Genomic DNA, 19,702 nt, shown 5'->3' with positions numbered 1-19,702 from the left:
TACTCTACTTCCATATCTCAGCACAAAGCAACTTCAGTCTCCCAGTTACAAAACCAGATACACTGAGTTTTCTTCCTTCCAATCTATCCCAAATCCTCAGTCCAGAACCCAGCCTCTTCTTACACATCAGCGACTCCTTGGAGAGCCGCAAGAATCCCTGCTAAGATGGCCTGTTCCCTCTTAAAACACCTCTCATTACTCTGCGTCTGTGTGTGGTGAGAGGACGGCTGTGGAGCTGGTTCTCCCATCCACCACTCAGGTTGTCAGCCTTGACCACAGTCTTCTGGCCTGCTCAGTGAGCCATGTGGTGGCTCTGCAGTTCCCTCTTAATGAATCTGTAGCTTCAGCCCTTGACCCTCAATAGTCCTTCTCACCACAGAGGCTCACGTCAGTCAAAAGCCACGCCTAGGGGCTCAGTCAGTAAAGTGCTGACTGCACAGGCAGGAGGACCTAGCACAGATGCCCAGCACCCACGGAGCAGGCTGGGTGTGGCTGTGCGTGGCTGCTGCACACGCCTACACTCTCAGTGCAGGACGTGGTCACAACAGGGGCTCCAGATCACAGTGGATAGATAGCTCGTCTGGCTGAACTGTTGAGCTCTAGGTTCAGTGAGAGACCTTGTAAAAGGCACAGCGTGATAACGACACCCAACATCAACCTATAGCTTTGTCACTCCCACGCATAAATGTGCACACCTCCACACACAGGTAGATATGTTAAAATAAGAAGGTTTTTTTTTTTTAAAGTTATCCTTTTTAAAATCTACAACTAGCCTACCACTGCACACAAGTGGACTCAATGGCTTCCTAACCATGTGTGAGATCTTCCATCCTGGGACCGGACGTTCCTGGAGCTTCTCCTGCTCATCTGCGCAGGCGCAGGGATTCTTGCTGCTCTCATGGAGTACTCTCTCCCCTGACACTGGTGTGGCTTTCCATCTTCCTCACAGCCGTGCTCAAACACCCATTTGGGCTCTCTCCACTCTAGTGCTGTGGTATTGGTCTCACACGATGCTGCACTAGCACATAACACCATACAGCTAGCTTATCACAGAGTATTTCTATCTGCATGGGTTCTGTCCGTCTCTCCCTGTTCGGTGCTCTTAGGGGTCTCTGTTGCTCGCACACACTAGGCTCTGCACTGGTAGTGCCTGCTGAGTGAGAGAACCCAGGATAACATCATCATCATTGTATTTTAGGAGCTTCCTCATATTCACAAAGCGCCTTTGTGAGAACCATGTCACTTAGTGCCAACATCTTTATGTGCTAGGTGACATTCTTGTTTCACTAAAAGGAAACAAAGGCTGCAAGTTACCCCCCCCCCCATGTGCTGCCGGACACAGGCACAGCAATTACCAAGCAATCACTGTGTAGTAAGTCTGGGAACCCAGGGCTGAACTACCACACAACAGATCCTCACAGGAAGTCTCACAGATGGAGTTTTCCTCCAGCCTTTCCTGAATCCTGTCTCCTCAGTCGCTGTGTTCACAACATCTTACTGAAGCCGGCCAGACAATTCCAGGAGCCTCCTGTGGCAGCCACCAGAATGTGACCTCAGCTACAGAAGCCTGACCCATCAAGAGGCCCTGGTGCTGCTCAGAGCTCCATCACCAACCCTGTGCCATGACCACAAGGGCTGCTCATAGCCAACAACAGAAGGTGAGGATGCTGTAGCCTGCCTGCTCCTGGGTGACACAAGCCTGCTCTGATGGCCTATGTTGGCGTAAAGGACCTCACAATGGCCTCACATAAAGACAAAGAGACATCCAATGCTGCTTCTCTTTTGTGCATTCAAGCCAGTGTGGACTCAGCCCTTCCTGTGTTCTCTCACAGGGTGCAAATCCTTCCACCTTTAAGCTGACTAAACAACACCTAACTCCCTGACTTCATTCCCACCTCTCCACACACTTGTTCCCACAGCCAGCCAGAGGTGTCAGAAATCCATAACCCCCATGATTCCCATGTGCACACCACTGACATCGGTGCTGCAATTAGAAAAACTGCTGACCACAGACAGCAAGCATGTAACTGGGCTCACGTCTCTGACACCATCTCCCCTTCTCCTTGCTTACACTATACCAATCTCTCCCACCTCAAAGCCTCCCCCTAGAGTACAGCTCCCAGCCATCTGTAAGGCAGCCTCACTCACATCCTGCGGCTCTCACTCAGATGGCACCACTGTAGGGAGGGCAGACCCTGAGTGCCCACTTACCCTCTCCGGCCCAGACCCACTCACGATCTTCCTGCCTGCTTCATGGTTTTCACAGGACTTGCACTACGTGCAATGATCCCATCTGTGGCCTTCCTTGCTTGCCGACAAACAGGCACAGGAACCCAGGCCCCAACGCTGGCCCCCTGACACAGGCACTCACCTCTCCCTCCATGCTGCTGATACGAACTAGCTCGTTGAGGATCAGCAAGGCTCCGTGGATTCGATCATCTCGATTCATACCCTTCTCTTTGGCCAGGGTCTCATCAAAACCTTTCTCTGCTTCTTCAAATGTGTGCTAAGTATAGAGAATGCCTTCATTACCTAGTGTTCAAAGTAGAAAATGCAGGCTTGCCCCTCTACCCAGAGGTTTGGTGGCACCCAGGGCCTGTTGGTGCCTTGTGCCAACATCAATACTGACTCACAAGTGCTTTTGTTTAACTTAGCTCCAATGCTTGCAACATGCTTTTGAGGCAAATGCCACTATCACCTGTTTGACGGCCACATAAAACCCAATGAAATTAAGTAACTTGTCCAATGTCACACAGCGAGGGAGGCCAGGTCTCTTGTTCCCATATTTAGGACTCCTTCTGTGACATACATTTCCTTGGCAGCAGCCATCAGCACAGGACTCAGGACACTGGAGCAGAGGAACTAGCCCTTTCTAAGTCAGCAGCAACCAGGTTTACGGATTCAGAAATACCCAGACTCCTGTCTTTGGACAACTGCTGGCTGATAAGAAGGTAATAATAAATATCAGCTCTCATTCTGTTGTGTTTTGAAACAGAGTTTCATCAGGTAGTGCAGACTGACTTTGCATTCTTTCATTTGTTCATTCGTATGCCTGATTACAGAACTTAATCTTGGTTGTAATATTTTGAAGTCATGATGATGTGGGCACTGCTAGCCAAAACTGCAATTATCAAACATAATTTGCTTTTGTTTTAGATACAGGGTCTCACTATGTATACCCAGATGGCCTTCACCTCAGAGACCTAACTGTCTGATTCCCAAGTGCTGGGATTAAATGTATCAGCCGCTACTCATGGCCAATTATCAATCTTTAAAAGACATGGTTCAGGGGCTGGGCATGTAGTTCAGTTGGTGTGTTTACCTAACACGCACAAAGCTCTGGGTTCAAGACCCAGCAGGGCATAGAACTGGACACGGTGGTATGTTCCTATAATCTCAGCACTAAGGAGATAGAGACAGAAGAATCTCAAATTCATGATCAGGCCCAAATTCTTATCTTCTTGCTACAGCCTCCCAAATGCTGTGATTATAGGGGTGTCCCACCATAGCAAGAGGCCTCTAATTATAGTCTAACTGACACATTTTTATTGTTAGAGATGCATAAAATAATGGTGTGACTATCACTATATCTGTACTAAGAAAACAATACAGTAACTACAGATTCACAGTGAACAGAAGAAAGCCGTGCCAAGCTCAAACAAATGCAAGGCCTGCTCTATGGCCAGCTGCGACTCTCCAAGCCAAAGTGCTTTGCTAGTGGCTACGTGGAGCCATCTCCTCACCCGGTACCACTGAGGCTTCTGCATCTCCTTCGGTTCCCGCTGTGTGGTGAGAATCAGACAGGCACGAAGGGCTGCTACAGCTCCCTCCCGGATGGCCTGCTTGGGGTCCCACACAGCCACAAAAATGTTGTCAAAGAAGGGCTGAACTTGCTGGAAGAAGAAGGTGGGGACACTGATGGCCAGCTCCCGGAGAACGAGGACCTGGGAGAGAAGGACAGACACAACTCTTACCCCTCCTAGGACTTGCTCTCAGGACACACCCGCCATCCTTGAGCATCTCCCTACAAGGAAAAGCAAAGCCCAGCACCAGGAGAGGCGAAGGACGACCCACCAAGCATCCCAGGCTTGGCGAGCGCCTGGCTGTGGACAAGCACAGGTGCTGGCGCCATGGTGTTGATGCTTCAACACCAAGACAACAAGCCAAGAACCATGCCTGCCATCCAATACAGTCAATAAACAGTTATTGGATGAAAACATGATGTTCAATTTTGTTACTACTTTCGTTTTAGAGAACACTAGTGTCTTTAGTTAAGGCAGCCAAGCTACAAAGTTGTAACGGACAAAGCCATCAGCCAGGGTTGATGCTTGTGCTTGCTCCTTCCTTGAAACCAAGCTGGGAATGCTGCCATCCTGAGGCACCCCTGCTAATGCCGCCATGCTGAGGCACCCCTGCTTGCCTCCACCTCACAGCCTGGAATCCTTTTCCCAGGACAAGCTGAGGAAGGGAGCAACACACACAACCGGGCCCCATTGCCCCCAGCCCTGGCGGGGCTCAGTCCCCAGGAACTCACAGCGGCATGTCTCCGGCCCTCATTTCGGTCAGCACCCAGCCACTCCAAGGCTCGCTTCACTTCAAACTCCACATATTCAGCAGTGAAAGTGTCCCCTGCCATCGCCAGGCGGCCAATGGCCTTGGATGCCATTTCCATGACAACTGGATCACTTGAGGGGAGGAGGTTTCGAAGGTAGTTGGCAAATCTGCCAATTCTGGTGGAATTCCCACCTTCCACTCCTATGAGGCTGGCTAGAAAAGAAAGCAAAGGTGACCACGTGGGTGGTGTGTTCTGGAATGCACATGCTGAACCCTGGGAGAGACCTTACTCTGTTCTCAGTACATTTCTATATGGAAGACAGTAGTTTTTCATTTGAACCAGCAGTTTGGATTTTTGTTCTGGAACTATGCACGTAAATCAAAATGACCTCATTTTAACACATCTGTGTATCTCATTCTTAAGACTGAGTGACAATTCACAGTACTTGTGGCCAGCTCTTGGGCAAATAGCACGCATTTCTACTTGTGTATCTATGAGCCCCACTGTGCCAAATCCTGCTCTACTATGGTCAAACCCACCAAGGCCACCTAAGGCAGAAGAATGAAAAGCTGGCTTTTAGTCTCACCCTTGGCAAACTGGCCACAGAAGTCACCAGTTCTGAGACTCAGCTGTCATATTTAACAGCGAGTTTTGCCCGTGTCCCAGGACTTTTGCTAGAATTAGCACTCATCTATGTGCAGCCTGTCTACAGGTGTCTTAAAACTCTTTTAAACTACAGATGAAGTAGATACCACTACTCCTTTAGCAAGTGCAGACAGAGCACCAAGTTGAGTTGTCCAGTGTCCCTAACAGTTGTTGCTACCAGATGCTGTCCTTACCGATGGCCAAGATGCCACCCTTCCTCTCATTGGCATCTGAGCTGGAAACCAGTTCAAAAATGTGATGGTTCAGCTGGTCATAGAAGCGAGTAGACTCCTCCTGACTCATCTGCAAGGAAGATGTACACAGAACAGATTTGTGTATTTGCACCACTGGTAAGGCAGTAGCAGGCTGGCAACTTGAGATTCAGATGGAGAGGTGGCAGGCACAGTTCAAACTAAAGACAAGGCTCTAGACCATTTCCACCGCTTTAAAGCGACGAGCAGCTGGTCACGTGACTCCTGTTTATTTAACAACTGCTTACTGATTCTCTACGACAGCAGAGATCAGCTTGTCTTAAAATTGTCGTAATACCAGTGGGACATGGGTGAGTAGGTCAGTGTCTCTGCCCTCAACTGTGGTCTGTTTGGAAAGTTTGAGACTATCAGCTCTTCAGAGCCATCCCAACCACAGTCAGAGACAGAGAACCGAGGGGCTGGTGGTAAGAAAAAAAAAACCATACAAAATAAACAGCTGACCTGAGACCATAAACACAAGCGATATTACAGAAATGTGCAATCTCTGCAAAGGAACCCACATGCTCCACAGACATGAAAACTAGTGTCCTCTTAAATACTGAGCTACAGTGGCAATCTAAACCAGGGGCGGCCCAGCAGGCACGGTACCCACAGCCCTGGCCCCAGAGCTCCAGAGACCAACCTCTCGAAGCTCCATGGTGACGTAGTGCTGGAGCTCCTTGGCTGCTTTGGCCCTGGTCTCCTCATTCCGGCTTTTCAGTCCACTGGCGAACTGCTGCAGGACGCTCACATTGCTAGATGTGGCGGCACTGGCGGTGGCCGCGGCAGGACCCGTCCCAAGCATCTTGCCCTGAGGTTCTTTGGGGAAGAACACCTTTCAATATTGTTACAGGATATTTGAACCTGTTTCTAGTTATGGTGTAGCTCGGCCCTCGGTACACACCTTCAATCCCTCTGGCTCGAATACAGACAGCCCTTAGTATACACTTTTAACCCTAAACAATAACGGTTAAGTTAGTGTGGAGAAGGAAGCACCCATGTTTGAAAGTGATGTCTAATTGAGAGGCAGATAAAGTAACAAATCAGACAAAGATTTGCGAGAATAGGATATGGCCAACTCTCATGAGAAGAGAGGGGAAAGGAAGCTACTTTAAGGAGAGTACAGGAGGAAGACAGTACAGTGAGGGAATACAGTAGAGTTCATGGAGACAGTACAGTGAGAGGGAGAGTAGAGCAGCTGAGAGGGAGAAGAAGGCAGTTTTACTGGGAGTTTCACAGAGACAGACTGAAGAGAAAACAAGCTAGATACAGGAAAAGACAGCATGAGAAAAAGAATAGGAGGGAGACGAAGATTAGAAAAGATTGCTAGAGTTAGTCTGAGGCCAGGCAGAGCAATTCAGGGGAGGCTGAGAGGAGCCAGACTGAATCAGTCAGCAAGTCGAGGCTGAAAACATTCTAGGCCTAGATTATATTGTATGGAGGGTAGAAGCTCCCAGGACTAGACCTAGGTTAGGAGATGGAGGTAGTAAGACTCACGGACAATCAATACAGGTGAATAAAAGTTATTTTCACACTTTTTTTTCAAATTAAAAAATTTTAAACTTACATTTATTTATGTGCACACACACCACAGCATATGTGAGGTGAGAGGACAACTTGCAGGAGTTGTCGCTTTATGTGGATCCCAGAGATAAAACTCAGGCTGTCAACCCTGGCAGCAAGCACCTTTGTCAACTTAGCCATCTTGCTGGGCCCTTTAAAACATCTTTTTCTTTCATTTCAGCCAGTCTTATATTCATAGCATGACCCTGAACTCACGCCACAGTTGACGGCCTGGAACCACCTGCTTCCACCACCAAGCTGGGAGTCTAAGGGTGCTGGGATTCCAAGCTGGGCTCTGCATGCTGCAAGCATTCTACCGAGACTGAACACCATCCCCAGCCCCATCCTTCAACACTCTATAAACTCTGTTAATAAATCCCTCTGTGGCTTTCCTAACACGGATTTCCACTCATTTGTGCCAGGCATGGGACTCCAGAAACTATCTGGGCTTAAATCCTGAGGCAAAGTCACCTTCCTTAAGGGGGACACTTAAGACTCCTCAATTTCCATGGCACCTCAGTAGAAGAAATGAGTACCTAACTCATGGGATAAGGTGAGGATTTACACATTTAAAAGTGTTTCTGGGACACACAGCTCTTCTTCGCTGTTATAACTATTGTAGATGTGTAAAGATGTCTAAAGTCAGGTACCAGGAGCAGGGCAGAAGAGAGAGAACTAAAACTAAGATTTCTCCTTTCCTGTCATTTGCAGGAGTGTATGGACTAGTCTACAGCAGTCTGGCCCAACAGAAATATAATACAAGTCACGTGAGTCATTTTATGTTATTTTATTTTATTTATGCATGACTATCTGAATGTATGCCACATATGTGCAGAGCCTGCAAAGGTCAGAAGAGGACATTGGAGTCCCTGGAGCAGGAGTTGCAGGCAGTTGAGAGTGGCCTGACAACTGGGGTCCACTGGATGAACAACAAGTGCTCTTAGGTGCTGAGATATTGCCAGCCCTCCATGTAATTTTAAATGAAACAGGTGAAACTCAACAGGGCGTACTTGATCCAATAATTCAAAAACTCATTTTGAGACCGGGCTTCCAAAATCTTGCATTCAACTATCCCGATCTGGATCGGTCATACCTCAGCAACTACGTGTGGCTACAGGCTGTTGTATGGACGGCGTAGTGCAGCTGTGCAGAGTACTAGTGTGGCTAGCTCGTCTCATCCACGGATTCTGAACCTGGAGAGTCTACCAAGGATGGGCAGAATATCCTGGGGGATGGGGTGGAGGTGGGAGGGATGCCTCAGTGGGAAAGGGAGCTTGCTGCTAAGTCTGATGACTGACCAACAAGGTAAAGGAGAGAACTCCTATAATTTGTCCTGACATCAACGTGCACACCACTGCACGCACGGCACCTCCCCCCCCCCAATCAATAAATAGTGCTCTTGTGATTATTTGCTATGTGGTACAGTATAATAACCATTCATAGTGTATGGTACAATATAACAACCATTCATAGTGTTTGACGGTAAAAGCAAGGGAGGTGTGATTTAAAGCATACAAAAGGTTATATACAAGTACTGCACCATTTCATAGGAGGAATAGGCATTCACTGGGTTGGGAAGGCAGTTCTAGAAACAAATACATACATACACACACACACACACACACCCCATAGGAAGTAGCAACACACTCAAATTGTGAGCTCAACAGGAACACTCATTTTTTAACTATGTTCTGTTTGTTCCCTCAATAAGTTTACCACCCAGGGGATCACAATAAAGTGGCCATTAAAAAGGGACTAGCCCACTATGCCATGGCAGTAACTAACAATACACCTATCCTGCCAGAGTATACTAAAAAACAAAAACAATTCCCGAAGCACTCTGGCTTTGAAAGAATCTGTGAAACACAGCCTAACACGCACAGAACCCCGAGTTCAATCCCCACCACCTCATAACCAAGGCACCATGCCACACATCTTTAAGCCCAGCACTGAGGGAGAGGCAAGAAATTCAAGGTCATGCCGGGGTTGGGAGTAAACACAAAACATAAGGAGTAAAATAGTCTTAAAAGGCTTTCAAACGCTACCCTACAGAGGGAATAAAATACTATAAAAGGAACTGGGCCGTTTTAGAGAGGAAGAAACCACTACTGAGCGTGTACGCACACGAGGCAGCGGGAAGGAGACCGACTTGGACTTTCTATTCTCATCACGTCAGTAATTAGACAGTCACTTGAAGGTTTACCCACAAGCCAGCTGCCCCAGGCTGGATTCAAAGTAACTATTTGAGTCACAAATCCCAAAGGTTGTGAAGATGCCTTAGGGGAATTCGAGTTGAAAGGTTGAAACGTGAAGGGAGGGCGTGACCCTGAGGCTGACCCTGCGTGGGCGCGGAGGTCTGGGTCCCTGGCAGGTCTCCATGGTGAAGTGTAGGGGGCAGATCCCGAAACTGGAGCTCCCAGGGACAGGCTCCACCGTCAGTAGGTGAGTCTGGAGTTCCAGGTCCTGAGCCCGAGAAGGAGACCTAAATGCTCCACGGCAGGCCCGGAGCAGATCCGCCAGCCTGCGGGGGTCTCCCCGAGGGCGCGGGGCTGGTGCTGGGGCGCTGTACGGTCCAGACAAGCGGCTTCCCGGGCCTCCCCCAGCACGGCCCACACTGGCCGGGAGTCTGGCCGTCCCGCCAGCCGCAAGCGCTCGACTCCAGGCCCCAGACTCACCGCGCGGCTTCGGCCACCGCCTCAGCTGCCGCCGCCGGAGCTGGTACCGCCGCTTCAGGCCCCCAGCCTCACCACCCGCCTTCCCCGCTGTCTTCTAGGCCGGGGAGGTGGGGAGGGCTGGCTCGTAAGCGCTACAACCAATCAGCGGGCCGAGCTCGAAGATGGGGAGGAACATCCACCAATAATCATGGAGAATTGGAGCTTCGGGACCGGCTTCTCGGGGGCGGGGATTGTTCAAATAGACAAAACGAGCAACCAGTGGCAAGCAAAAGGAGGCGAAGGACTATTCCGAAGAGCCAATCAGTCGTGAGTTGACTTCGGTCACTTCCACGAACATTTCCGGTACGTCGCTACTACAAGTCCCCTCCACACACGCTGTGACCGTGTGGAGCCACGGTTTGGTACCCTAAGGACCTGTTAGAAGAGCTGAAGCAGAGGTTAAAGGGTCGTGCTCGGGATGCTGAGAAGGGGCCGAGTGTCCGACGCTCTCGAATCACTGCAGAAGACATATCTTGAAAATCGGTTCACCGAGGAAGTCTTGCTTTCTCGTTTGTAAAACTGAATATGCATTTGCAAGGTTTTTTTTTTTTTTTTTTTTTTTTTATTCTCACTGTCCCCAAATTGCCTTACTTGTGAGCTCATTCTCAGGATAAGATGATCACCGAACTACTTTAAATATAAGATTTTAAAGAAAAATCCTTTAAAAAAAATTTTTTTTCTTCAAACGGTCAATAGCCGGAGCTGGGGATGTAAACCAGTCGTTAAGAGCGTTTGCCCAGCCTGGCGTGGTGGCGCATGCCTTTAATCCCAGCACTTGGGAGGCAGAGGAAGGTGGATTTCTGAGTTCGAGGCCAGCCTGGTCTACAAGAGTGAGTTCTAGGACAGCCAGGGCTACACAGAGAAACCCTGTCTCGAAAAACCAAAAATAAAGAGTGTTTGCCCGATAGGCATGAAAGTCATGGGTTCAATTCCCAGCAGTGTAAAGTGCACGACTGTCTTCCCAGAACTCTGGTGGTGGAGGTTTAGAGGGTCAGAAATTCAAGGTTGAACTAGGGAGATTTCTCAGTGTTTAAGGCCCTTCCAGAGAACCTGCTCCAATATATATAAATGTATAATTAAAAAATTTCAAATGAAATTAATGCAGATCTTTTGTTTACATCTTTATTTTTTTAATCAGTGTTGTAATATACACTGAAAATTCCTAAATAGCTTGAATTAGGAATTTGAGTGAACTATTAAACACATTAATATTAAAAGAAATATGTGAAGCTATTAGTAATGACAATGCAGATAAATATTTGCTAATAAGGTAAAGATTTCCAATTAGTTGAAAGCGTTAAATGTTTTTAAATTAAAAAACAAATTAAAAACACACCAAAGGACAAGTTATGCTACAATACAAGCCTTTATAAAGCATTGACAACACTTCCTAGATACTAATTTGGGGAAATGCCAACTAAAATGTAATGAGATTTGGGGAAGACACACTTTCTTTAGACTGTGCCACCAATTATTTGTATATTGAAAAGAACTGTTGAAGAAATAAAGCTTTCAGAAAATCTACATGCCAGGCAAGTGTTAATGTGTGGCCCAGGAACCAAACTGGCAGGTGAACTAAATCCTTTGTCTTGTCACTTTTGGTTAAGGTAATTAAGGAAATAAGGTGTTCTTCACTATGTCTAACTTTTTTTTTTTTTCCTAAGACAGTACCTTGCTGTAATTTCCCTGGCTGGCCTAAAACTTGCTATGTAGAGTTCCAGGTGAGATTGGCTTTCAAGGGAATGAAACAGGTGCAGCAAAGAAATCAAAATAGCTGCTCCATAGGTGAAAAAAGAAAAAGTTTATTTCCAACTGCCAAGGCTGTCTCGGGAAAGCAGAGAGAAGCTATGGGGGGGGGGGCGGGCAGGGTCGATGGATGGTCTCTATGATCTGGATGGATGCTATCTGTGATGTGTAAGGATGGACCTCCAGGGTTACCTGAGACTGTGTACCTGGGAGAAAAGGAGCCCTTGAGCTGCCATGGGGACTCTTGAGTAGGGACTGAGGGAGCCTAGAGGCTAACTTCTCACCTTAGTCATATGTTAATGGAAGCCCTCAGATTTATAAGAACGGACCCCTTTTAGCAATTAGGAACTATATCTTCAAGCTCCCGAGGGAATGCTGGGTTTTGTCTAAATGCCAGACAAAAGACATAAAAGGAATTTCTTAGGACCTCCTATAGACTCTCTGTGACCTGTCTCTGTCTGACTCCCACCCCCCACCATGCCCCTTCTTCCACTGCTGGGATTACCAAGTTTTCACCTCCTTGCCCAGCCTCAACTTGTTTTTTCACTGTTTGTTTGTTTGTTTGTTTCCGGTGTTTTGAGATAGGGTCTCACTATGTAAACTGGACAGTCCCCCAACTGTCCTGGAACTCACTATGTAAACCAGACTGGCCTTGAACTGACAGATCCTTTTGCCTCTGGAGTGTTAGACTAAAAGGCATGTGCCACCGTGCCTGGCCTAACATCTGTGTGGGTTATTCGTGTTTTTTTTAATTTTTCCCGATAATTTAATTTTTAAAATTCACTTTACATCCCCATCGCAGCATCCCCTCCCTCTAACATTTCAACTCTCGTTGAGTACTAGCTGTTCTTTCACAGGACTCAGGGTCAGTTCCCACATTAGGTTGTTCACAAAATCCTGCAGGTTGTAGGGTTGGGATGTAGCTCAGATAGTCGATTATTCTGCCTAGCATGTGGAATCCCCAGCACCCCATAAAAGCAAGTGTGGGTGAATGCTTGTAATTCCAGCACTCAGGGAGTTGGAGGAAATTCAAAGTTGGATCAAAATTTCAAGGTCATTATGGGCTACATTGCCAATTTCTAGCCAGCCTGAGCTATATAGGCCCTTGCCATTTTATTATTGGACTTTATATGAATAGGTGTTTTGCCTGTATGTATGTATATATATATATATATATATATATATATATATATATATATATAGTGTGATCTTCTTGCATGTATGCATGCCTGGTGCCTTTAAAGGCCAGAATAGGGGGTCAGATCCCTTGGAACTGGAGATACAAGCAGTTGTGAGCTCTTGGGGGTGCTAGGAATCAAACCCTGTTCTTTGGAAGGGCAGCTAATGTTCTTAACCACTGAGCCATCAGCCCTGGCCCTGTCTCCAAAAACAAAACAAAAAACCTTGTAGGTCTTTACATCTTAGTACACAGAAAGCTTCCTACTTCTTTTTCTTCCAGCTATACATATATGTTCCATCACATAGTACCGCATTTTCTTCTCCAAGCTCTTTGCTTATGAACACTTCTCTTTTCTTCTTTCTGTCTCTCCTCTCTTCCCTTCCATTTCCTTTCCTTTCTCCTTCCCTTCCCTCTTCTCCATTTCCTTTTTGCAGGGCAGTGGTGGCACACACCTTTAATCTTACTTAGCTCCTGGGAGGCAGAGGCAGGTAAATCTGAGTTCGAGGCCAGCCTGGTCTACAGCGTGAGTTCCAGGACAGCTAGGGCTACATACACAGAGAAACTTTGTCTTGAAAACCGAAAACCAAACAAAAAGATAATCTCACGAAGCTTGAGTTGGCTTCAAACTCACTATATAATAAGGGATGTCCTTGAATTCTCTTCCTGTCGTCGTCTCCCAAGTTCTAGGACCAGAAGGATGCACCACCAGCCCAGCAATTCGCACAATACTTTCAACGTAGGATTTATTGGGGTAACCACAAATGAGTCTTATTTCTTATTTCAGTAAGTGAACCTGCCCAGTATAACGCAAAGCGATACGCCTTGAAATCCCAGGAGGGCTAAACAGCTGTTTCTTTCCAGTGACTTGCTTTTAGCTTATTTGTTGAACCTGTGCTCTGGCCTTTGACCACACCCCTCTCCGACCACGCCCCTCGCCGGCCTTCACCCGGCCCTGCCCGCCCCAGGTCCAGGTTTCCGGGCCGGCCTCCTGAGGCCGACGCACAAGATGGCGGCGCTGGCCGCCCGCTAGGGGTTGCGGGCTGAGGCGCGTTATTGAGTTGTGGCACGGGGGAGGCGACCCCAGACAGGCCTCGCTCAGGTGACAGGTGGGCGGGCAGCGCCGCTGGCCCGGTGGCGGTGCATGGCCTGGTTGCTGTCTTCAGTTTTCCCTGCCTCCCAAACCCTGTCCCGGGGCGGAACCAGAGAAAGGTCAGGCCAGGCTGTCCCGCCTGTCTGCGTCCTGGGGCGGTCCCCGTGAGTGGCTCACTTTTAGAATTGACTTTAGCCACGTGTAGCTTCCATGGCTGCGGTACAGGCCCCGGGGGAGAAGATTAATATCCTGGCAGGAGAGACAGCCAAGGTCGGGGACCCGCAGAAGAACGAATGGTCCGAGCAGGACAGGCTTCCCGAACGATCCTGGAGGCACAAGTGCGCCTCCTACGTGTTGGCCCTGAGGCCCTGGAGCTTCAGTGCCTCACTCACCCCTGTGGCCCTGGGCAGTGCCTTGGCCTACAGGTCCCAGGGTGTCTTGGATCCCAGGCTGTTGTTGGGTTGTGCAGTGGCTGTCCTGGCTGTGCACGGGGCCGGCAATTTGGTCAACACATACTATGACTTTTCCAAGGGCATTGACCACAAAAAGAGTGATGACAGAACTCTGGTGGACAGAATTCTGGAGCCCCAGGATGTTGTTCGATTTGGAGTCTTCCTCTACACCTTGGGCTGCGTCTGTGCTGCTTGCCTCTACTACCTGTCCGCTCTGAAACTGGAACACTTGGCTCTCATCTACTTCGGAGGCCTGTCTGGCTCCTTTCTCTACACAGGAGGTAAGAATTGGCCTGTTTCCTGCTCGAAGGTCCCAGTTGCCTGAACTGGAAACTGCTACCTTCCATAGGAATGGTAGACATGTCAAAGACGCCTTACTAAAGTAGGCTACTTGACTGGAAATCCAAAATGTGTGTATCGTGGATACTTTGAAACCTTAAGTTGTGAAAATACTGGTTTGGCAGTGGATTATGAACATTGCTCCCCTGATGGAGACATGGCTTAGCCTTTAAGATCTCTTACTGTGGGCTGGAGACCCCCCTACAGTTGGCTCAGTGGTTAAGAGCACAGACTGCTCTACCACAGGTCCTGAGTTCAATTCCCAGCAACCACATGGTGGCTCACAGCCATCTGTAATGGGATCTGATTCCCTCTTCTGGCATGCAGGCTTACAGTACAAACAGAGCATTCATATACAAAAATACAGAAATAAATAAATGTTCATACTTACCTGGCAAGGGAGATGCCATGATCTCAAAGGTGGTTTTCCTGGCCAAGACTTCTCTATTGCACTCCAATATGCTGACCCCTGTGATTTCCCCAAAGGTGGGAAACTCAACTGCACTATATATAAAACTGCTTTTATAGAGGACCCATGTTCAGTTCCCAGCACCCTGTTGGGTGCCTGACAAACATATTTAACTTCAGCTTCATGAGATCCAACACCCCCTTGGAGCCTCAGTTGGCATCAGCACACATGTGCACACACATATCAGTAAAAATTTTAAGCTGGGCAGTAGTGGCGCACGCCTTTAATCCCAGCACTTGGGAGGCAGAGACAGGCAGATTTCTGAGTTCAAGGCCAGCCTGGTCTACAGAGTGAGTTCCAGGACAGCCAGGGCTACACAGAGAAACCCTGTCTGGAAAAACCAAAAAAAAAAAAGCATAGAGTGGGCTAGCAAAATAGCTCAACAGATAATGGCCGCTACCACAGAGCCTGGTGACCTGAGCTTAATCTCCAGGATTCTTAAGGTAAAAGGAGAGAACCCACTTCCAAAAGTTGAAAAGTTGTCCTCAAAACTCTTTTACACACATGCTTGCACTCAAAAACCACAACAAAACAAAAAGTCAATGTGTAATAAGAATGTAAGCCATTATCTCTTAGAGTCAATGTGTAGTAAGAATGTAAGCCATTATCTCTTAGAGTCAATGTGTAATAAGAATATAAGCCATTATCTCTTAGAACCATTGTGAATCTGGGTCTTCATTAACTGAAGTGCGATGCAGGTCACAGTGAGTGTAAGAGGCGGTAAGTGCCGTGGCGCGGGGCACAGAAGGGGCCCTGATGACTGCTTTAAATCGTTTGGCTGGCATTTGGCTCACTAAAGAGGTTATACCTGAGTTAGACTGAAGGCAGTGAGAGATGGAACTGGTCATGTGGATGTCCGGGAGTAGAACTCCAGGGGACAGGAACAGCAAGGGCCAAAGTGCCTGTGTGATAGAAAGAAATTCACTGTGTGCACGGGGGAAGTCGTCCAGGGGGTAAAGGAAGAGAGGAAGTAGTGTCCGGGCAGCGGTGGGAAGGCTTGCGAACTGTATAGGCCCTTTGGGCTAATGGGCGTCTTTACTCTGAAGTGCAGGAGTCATTGCAAGGTTTTGAACAGAAGTATGAAGTCATGATCTAGGAATAGATGCACTGGGAATAGATAATAAGCACGGTGGACAAGGGTGGAAAAGCAGAGACCCATGTTAGATAATAAGTATGGTGGACAAGGGTAGAAAAGCAAGAGACTCAAGTCAGAGGCCCATGAGCGGTTCAGGCAAGAGGTTTGGTGGCTTGCTTCACGGTAGTGGCCAGAGAGGTGAATCACGTTCTGAATGGACTTTGGAGGTAGACAGTGTTTGCCAGTGGACTGGATCTTAGGTAGAGATACCACAGAATTAAGCTTGACTCAAAGTCTGGCTGAAGCCACTGGAAGGCACAGTTGACGTCATGCCACACGGGAAAAAGGCAGGGGCTTTGGAGGGAAGTCAGGAGATGGACTCTGGACATCTTAATGTGTGCTAGAGCTCCAAGTGGAGGTGTGAGGTGGGTAGTTAGATAAAGCAGCCCAGGTTATGGAGGAGGCCCGGCTATAGAGACAGATATTTGGAAGTCATTGGCCTATAGATAAAGTAGGGCTGGTGAGATGGTTAGAGAGAGTGTTGGTAGAAGCACAGGACCAGTTATGGGCTTTGTAGCCCTCCAGCCTAAGAGGAGGGAAGATGAGACCACATAAAGGAGACTGAAGGAGTGGGAAGAAAATCAAGAGACTGTAGTTGTCCAGTAGCCAGGTGTAAAGTTAGGGCAATTAAAAAGGTCTGAGGCAGCCGGGCAGTGGTAGCGCACACCTTTAACCCCAGCTCTTGGGAGACAGAGGCAGGCAGATCTTGAGTTTGAGGCTAGCCTTGTCTACACAGTGAGTTCCAGCAGAGGCTGGGTGGATATGGTGGTCCATGGAGGAAGAGAAGGGAGGAGGAGGAGGAGGAAAGAAGAAAGAAGAAAAGAAAGAAATAATTCTACTACTGTCTGGGTGTGGTGGCACATGCCTTCAATCCTATCACTCCAGTGGCAGGTGGATCTCCGTAAGTTCAAGGCCAGCTTGTCTACAGAGCTAGTTCTAGGATAGCCAAGACTACACAAAGAAACCCTGCCTTGAACCACCCTCCGCTACAGTTTTGTTTTTTTTTTTTTTTTAATAAATAAAATTTAAAAATTCTACCACTGGTCTGGAGAGATGGTGGAGAGATGGCTTGGCAGTTAGAGTACTCATTGCTCTTCTAGAGGACTCAGGTTTGATTCCCAGCACCACCACATCAGGCCACTTACAGCCTCTGTAAATCTCCAGCTCTATGGGCCTCCCTCATCCTCTTGTGATCTCCACAGGTGCCTGCGTGTGTGTCCATCCACTCACACAGATGCATGCACATAAATGTTAAAAATACAACATTCCACCAGCCCAGGATCGAACTCTCCAACGCTTGAGCCTTCTGAAGGAATCCTTTTTCTCCTTGTTGAGTTTACATTTTAACCAAGATTTGAAGGAAACAGAACTGGCCATTGTTCAGAATGAGCCTGATTTAAGGACCAGCAAGTACAAAGGTCTAGGGTCCAGAGGGAGAGTGTGGCTCAGGTGGAGGGACAGCAGCAAGTGCAAAGGTCTGGGGTCCACAGGGAGAATAAGGCTCAGGGGGAGGACAGCAGAGCTTACAACCAGAGCAGTCTGCTCATCCCTGTCCATCTCTCAGCTCCTTAGTCTCCAGAGCTCAGCCTTTGGTCTCCTTTCTCTCCCATGGCTCCTTTGGTGATTATAGCCAGTCTCACTTGTTAAGTGGGTAATTCCCAAGCTCTAGGCTTATAAACTCTACTTCTTCAGCAGGATAGATGCTGGGGACTGGACAGTCTCCAGTGCTCTCTCTCTCTCTCTCTACTCAGGTACAGCATGGCGAGTGTGTGCCTTACCTGTGAACTGCACATCCAGCTCTTAGGCACTCCTAGATCATGTCTGCAGTCAAATTCCTGGTCATCTCTCCGAAGATACCCTTTTTACCTGTGGATTTTTCTCATTTTACTCAGTGCCATTATTTTCCTCCTCTTCATTTGTGTGTGTATACAGGTCCCCTCACTTGCTAGGCAGTGTGTGTGTGAGTGTGTGTGTATACAGTTCCCGTCACATGCCTAGGCAGGCAGGCAGGCTTTCCACTGTTGAGCTGCATCCCTAGCCCACTCATAGTTCCTTCCTTCCAGCTCTTCAAGCACAAAGTCATGAGTATGCTTACTAACGTTTAGGGGTTGTTGTTTGTTTATTTGTTTTGTTTTTGAGACAGAGCTTCTCTGTGGAGCCATGGCTATCCTGGAACTTGCTTTTCAAACCAGGATGGTCTTGAACTCACAGAGATCTGATTGCCTCTGCCTTCAATTGCTGGACTAAGAGATTGCACCACTATGCTGACTGGTCTCTTCCCTTTTTTTTTGTTTTTTTGTTTTTTTTTCGAGTCAGGGTTTCTCTGTGTAGCCCTGGCTGTCCTGGAACTCACTTTGTAGACCAGGCTGGCCTCGAACTCAGAAATCCGCCTGCCTCTGCCTCCCAAGTGCTGGGGTTAAAGGCGTGCGCCACCACTTCTAGCCTCAGTGTGAGTTCTTAAGTCTGCCTTCTTTTGCCCTGTGTGATGTTTTTGAAGCTCACCGTGTTGTTGTGCATGTCAGGAGCTGATTTTTATTGTTGAACAGCGTCTGTTGAGGGGCGTGCCACACTTTTGTTCCTCTCACCTGTTCAGGGGCCTTTGGGTTGTATCTGTCTTTTCTATTGTGACTGAACATTCATGTTCAAGTCTTTTTATGAGTATTTGATTTCATTTCTCCTGAGTAAATGCCTGGAAATGGAACTGTTGTGGCCTCCGCTGGGTGATGTTCAATTCTACAAAGAGCTGCCAGCTCCTTCAGAAGTACCTTCACCGCTTCTACCACAGCCATGGGAGATTGGTGGTGGCTCTGCACATTTGCCAGCTTCCTCCATGAGTTAGCCTCTTTGTGTGTGGCCAGAAACCCGTGATCCTCCTGCCTCTGTCTTTCAAATGCTAGTATTACAGGCATGCACTACCACTTGGCCCTTGCCAACTTTTTGATGTAGGTCTTAACAGATTCATTCTGGCTGCTCTGTGGAAAATGGACCCAGTTTTCACTGTGCTATCTCTTTCAGAACATGGCGTTGCAAAGGGTGAGAATGCTTAAAAAGAGACTCCCACGCAGGTCACATCTCTGAGTCAGGAGGCACCTACAGTCTTAGGCCATGTCTCCCACACTGAGAAAGTGCTCTTTCCAAAGGCTCAGTCATTGTATTGCATCAGATAAAGTCAAGGTTATTGGACCTTTCTCATTCCTTGAGTGGGTTTGTGCTTGGTTTTAGTGGAGGACCTCCTTAAGGTCAAGACACAGGGTTCTGTTGTGTTGCGCTGTTTTGAAGCTCAAGTAACACTTACATTAGAGTCAGAGATAAAGACAACAGGAGAAGCAAGCTGTAAATCTAGCTGCTGGGAGGAGGGAGATGAAGAACAGAAGTGGGGAGGTCATGCCTTTTGAAATACAGGTAGGACAACAGCCTTGTGGTAAAAAGTGAGGGGCTCCAGGCAAGGACTGACAGAGCCTGCAGTGGGCTTTGGCCAGTGTTCAGTAAAGAGAAGAAAATGGAAGTCAGAAAGCATGCTCATGGCTGAGGCTCCTTGTCACTCTTTTTTTTTTTTTTTTTTT

The 19,702-nt window shown here is 47.9% G+C and overlaps 2 protein-coding genes and 1 pseudogene across 3 annotated transcripts in view; 2 read left to right on the top strand and 1 right to left on the bottom strand.

Moving 5' to 3' along the window:
- Mtor (mechanistic target of rapamycin kinase) overlaps positions 1–9,807 on the bottom strand; it is a 111,088-nt gene extending 101,281 nt beyond the window's left edge. Inside the window, exons 1-6 of the mRNA XM_021160177.2 lie at positions 9,690–9,807; positions 6,095–6,270; positions 5,395–5,503; positions 4,535–4,767; positions 3,744–3,944; positions 2,372–2,506 (exon numbers count right to left, since the gene is read on the bottom strand). Coding sequence (XP_021015836.1) covers positions 2,372–2,506; positions 3,744–3,944; positions 4,535–4,767; positions 5,395–5,503; positions 6,095–6,256 — 840 coding nt within the window. The 5' untranslated portion in view covers positions 6,257–6,270; positions 9,690–9,807. The remainder of the gene's footprint in view (positions 1–2,371; positions 2,507–3,743; positions 3,945–4,534; positions 4,768–5,394; positions 5,504–6,094; positions 6,271–9,689) is intronic.
- Positions 9,808–13,647: 3,840 nt separating this feature from the next.
- Positions 13,648–19,702, top strand: part of Ubiad1 (UbiA prenyltransferase domain containing 1) — a 20,481-nt gene continuing 14,426 nt past the window's right edge. For both annotated transcript variants that reach the window (XM_029476663.1, XM_021159724.2), the window contains exon 1: positions 13,648–14,477. In XM_029476663.1, the coding sequence (XP_029332523.1) occupies positions 13,955–14,477 (523 nt within the window). In that variant the 5' untranslated portion in view covers positions 13,648–13,954. The remainder of the gene's footprint in view (positions 14,478–19,702) is intronic.
- Positions 14,919–15,052, top strand: LOC115030986 (annotated as a pseudogene).

Source organism: Mus caroli, chromosome 4 (assembly GCF_900094665.2).
Source record: "Mus caroli chromosome 4, CAROLI_EIJ_v1.1, whole genome shotgun sequence".
NCBI lineage: Eukaryota > Metazoa > Chordata > Mammalia > Rodentia > Muridae > Mus > Mus caroli.
This window is presented reverse-complemented; position numbering and strand designations above follow the sequence as displayed.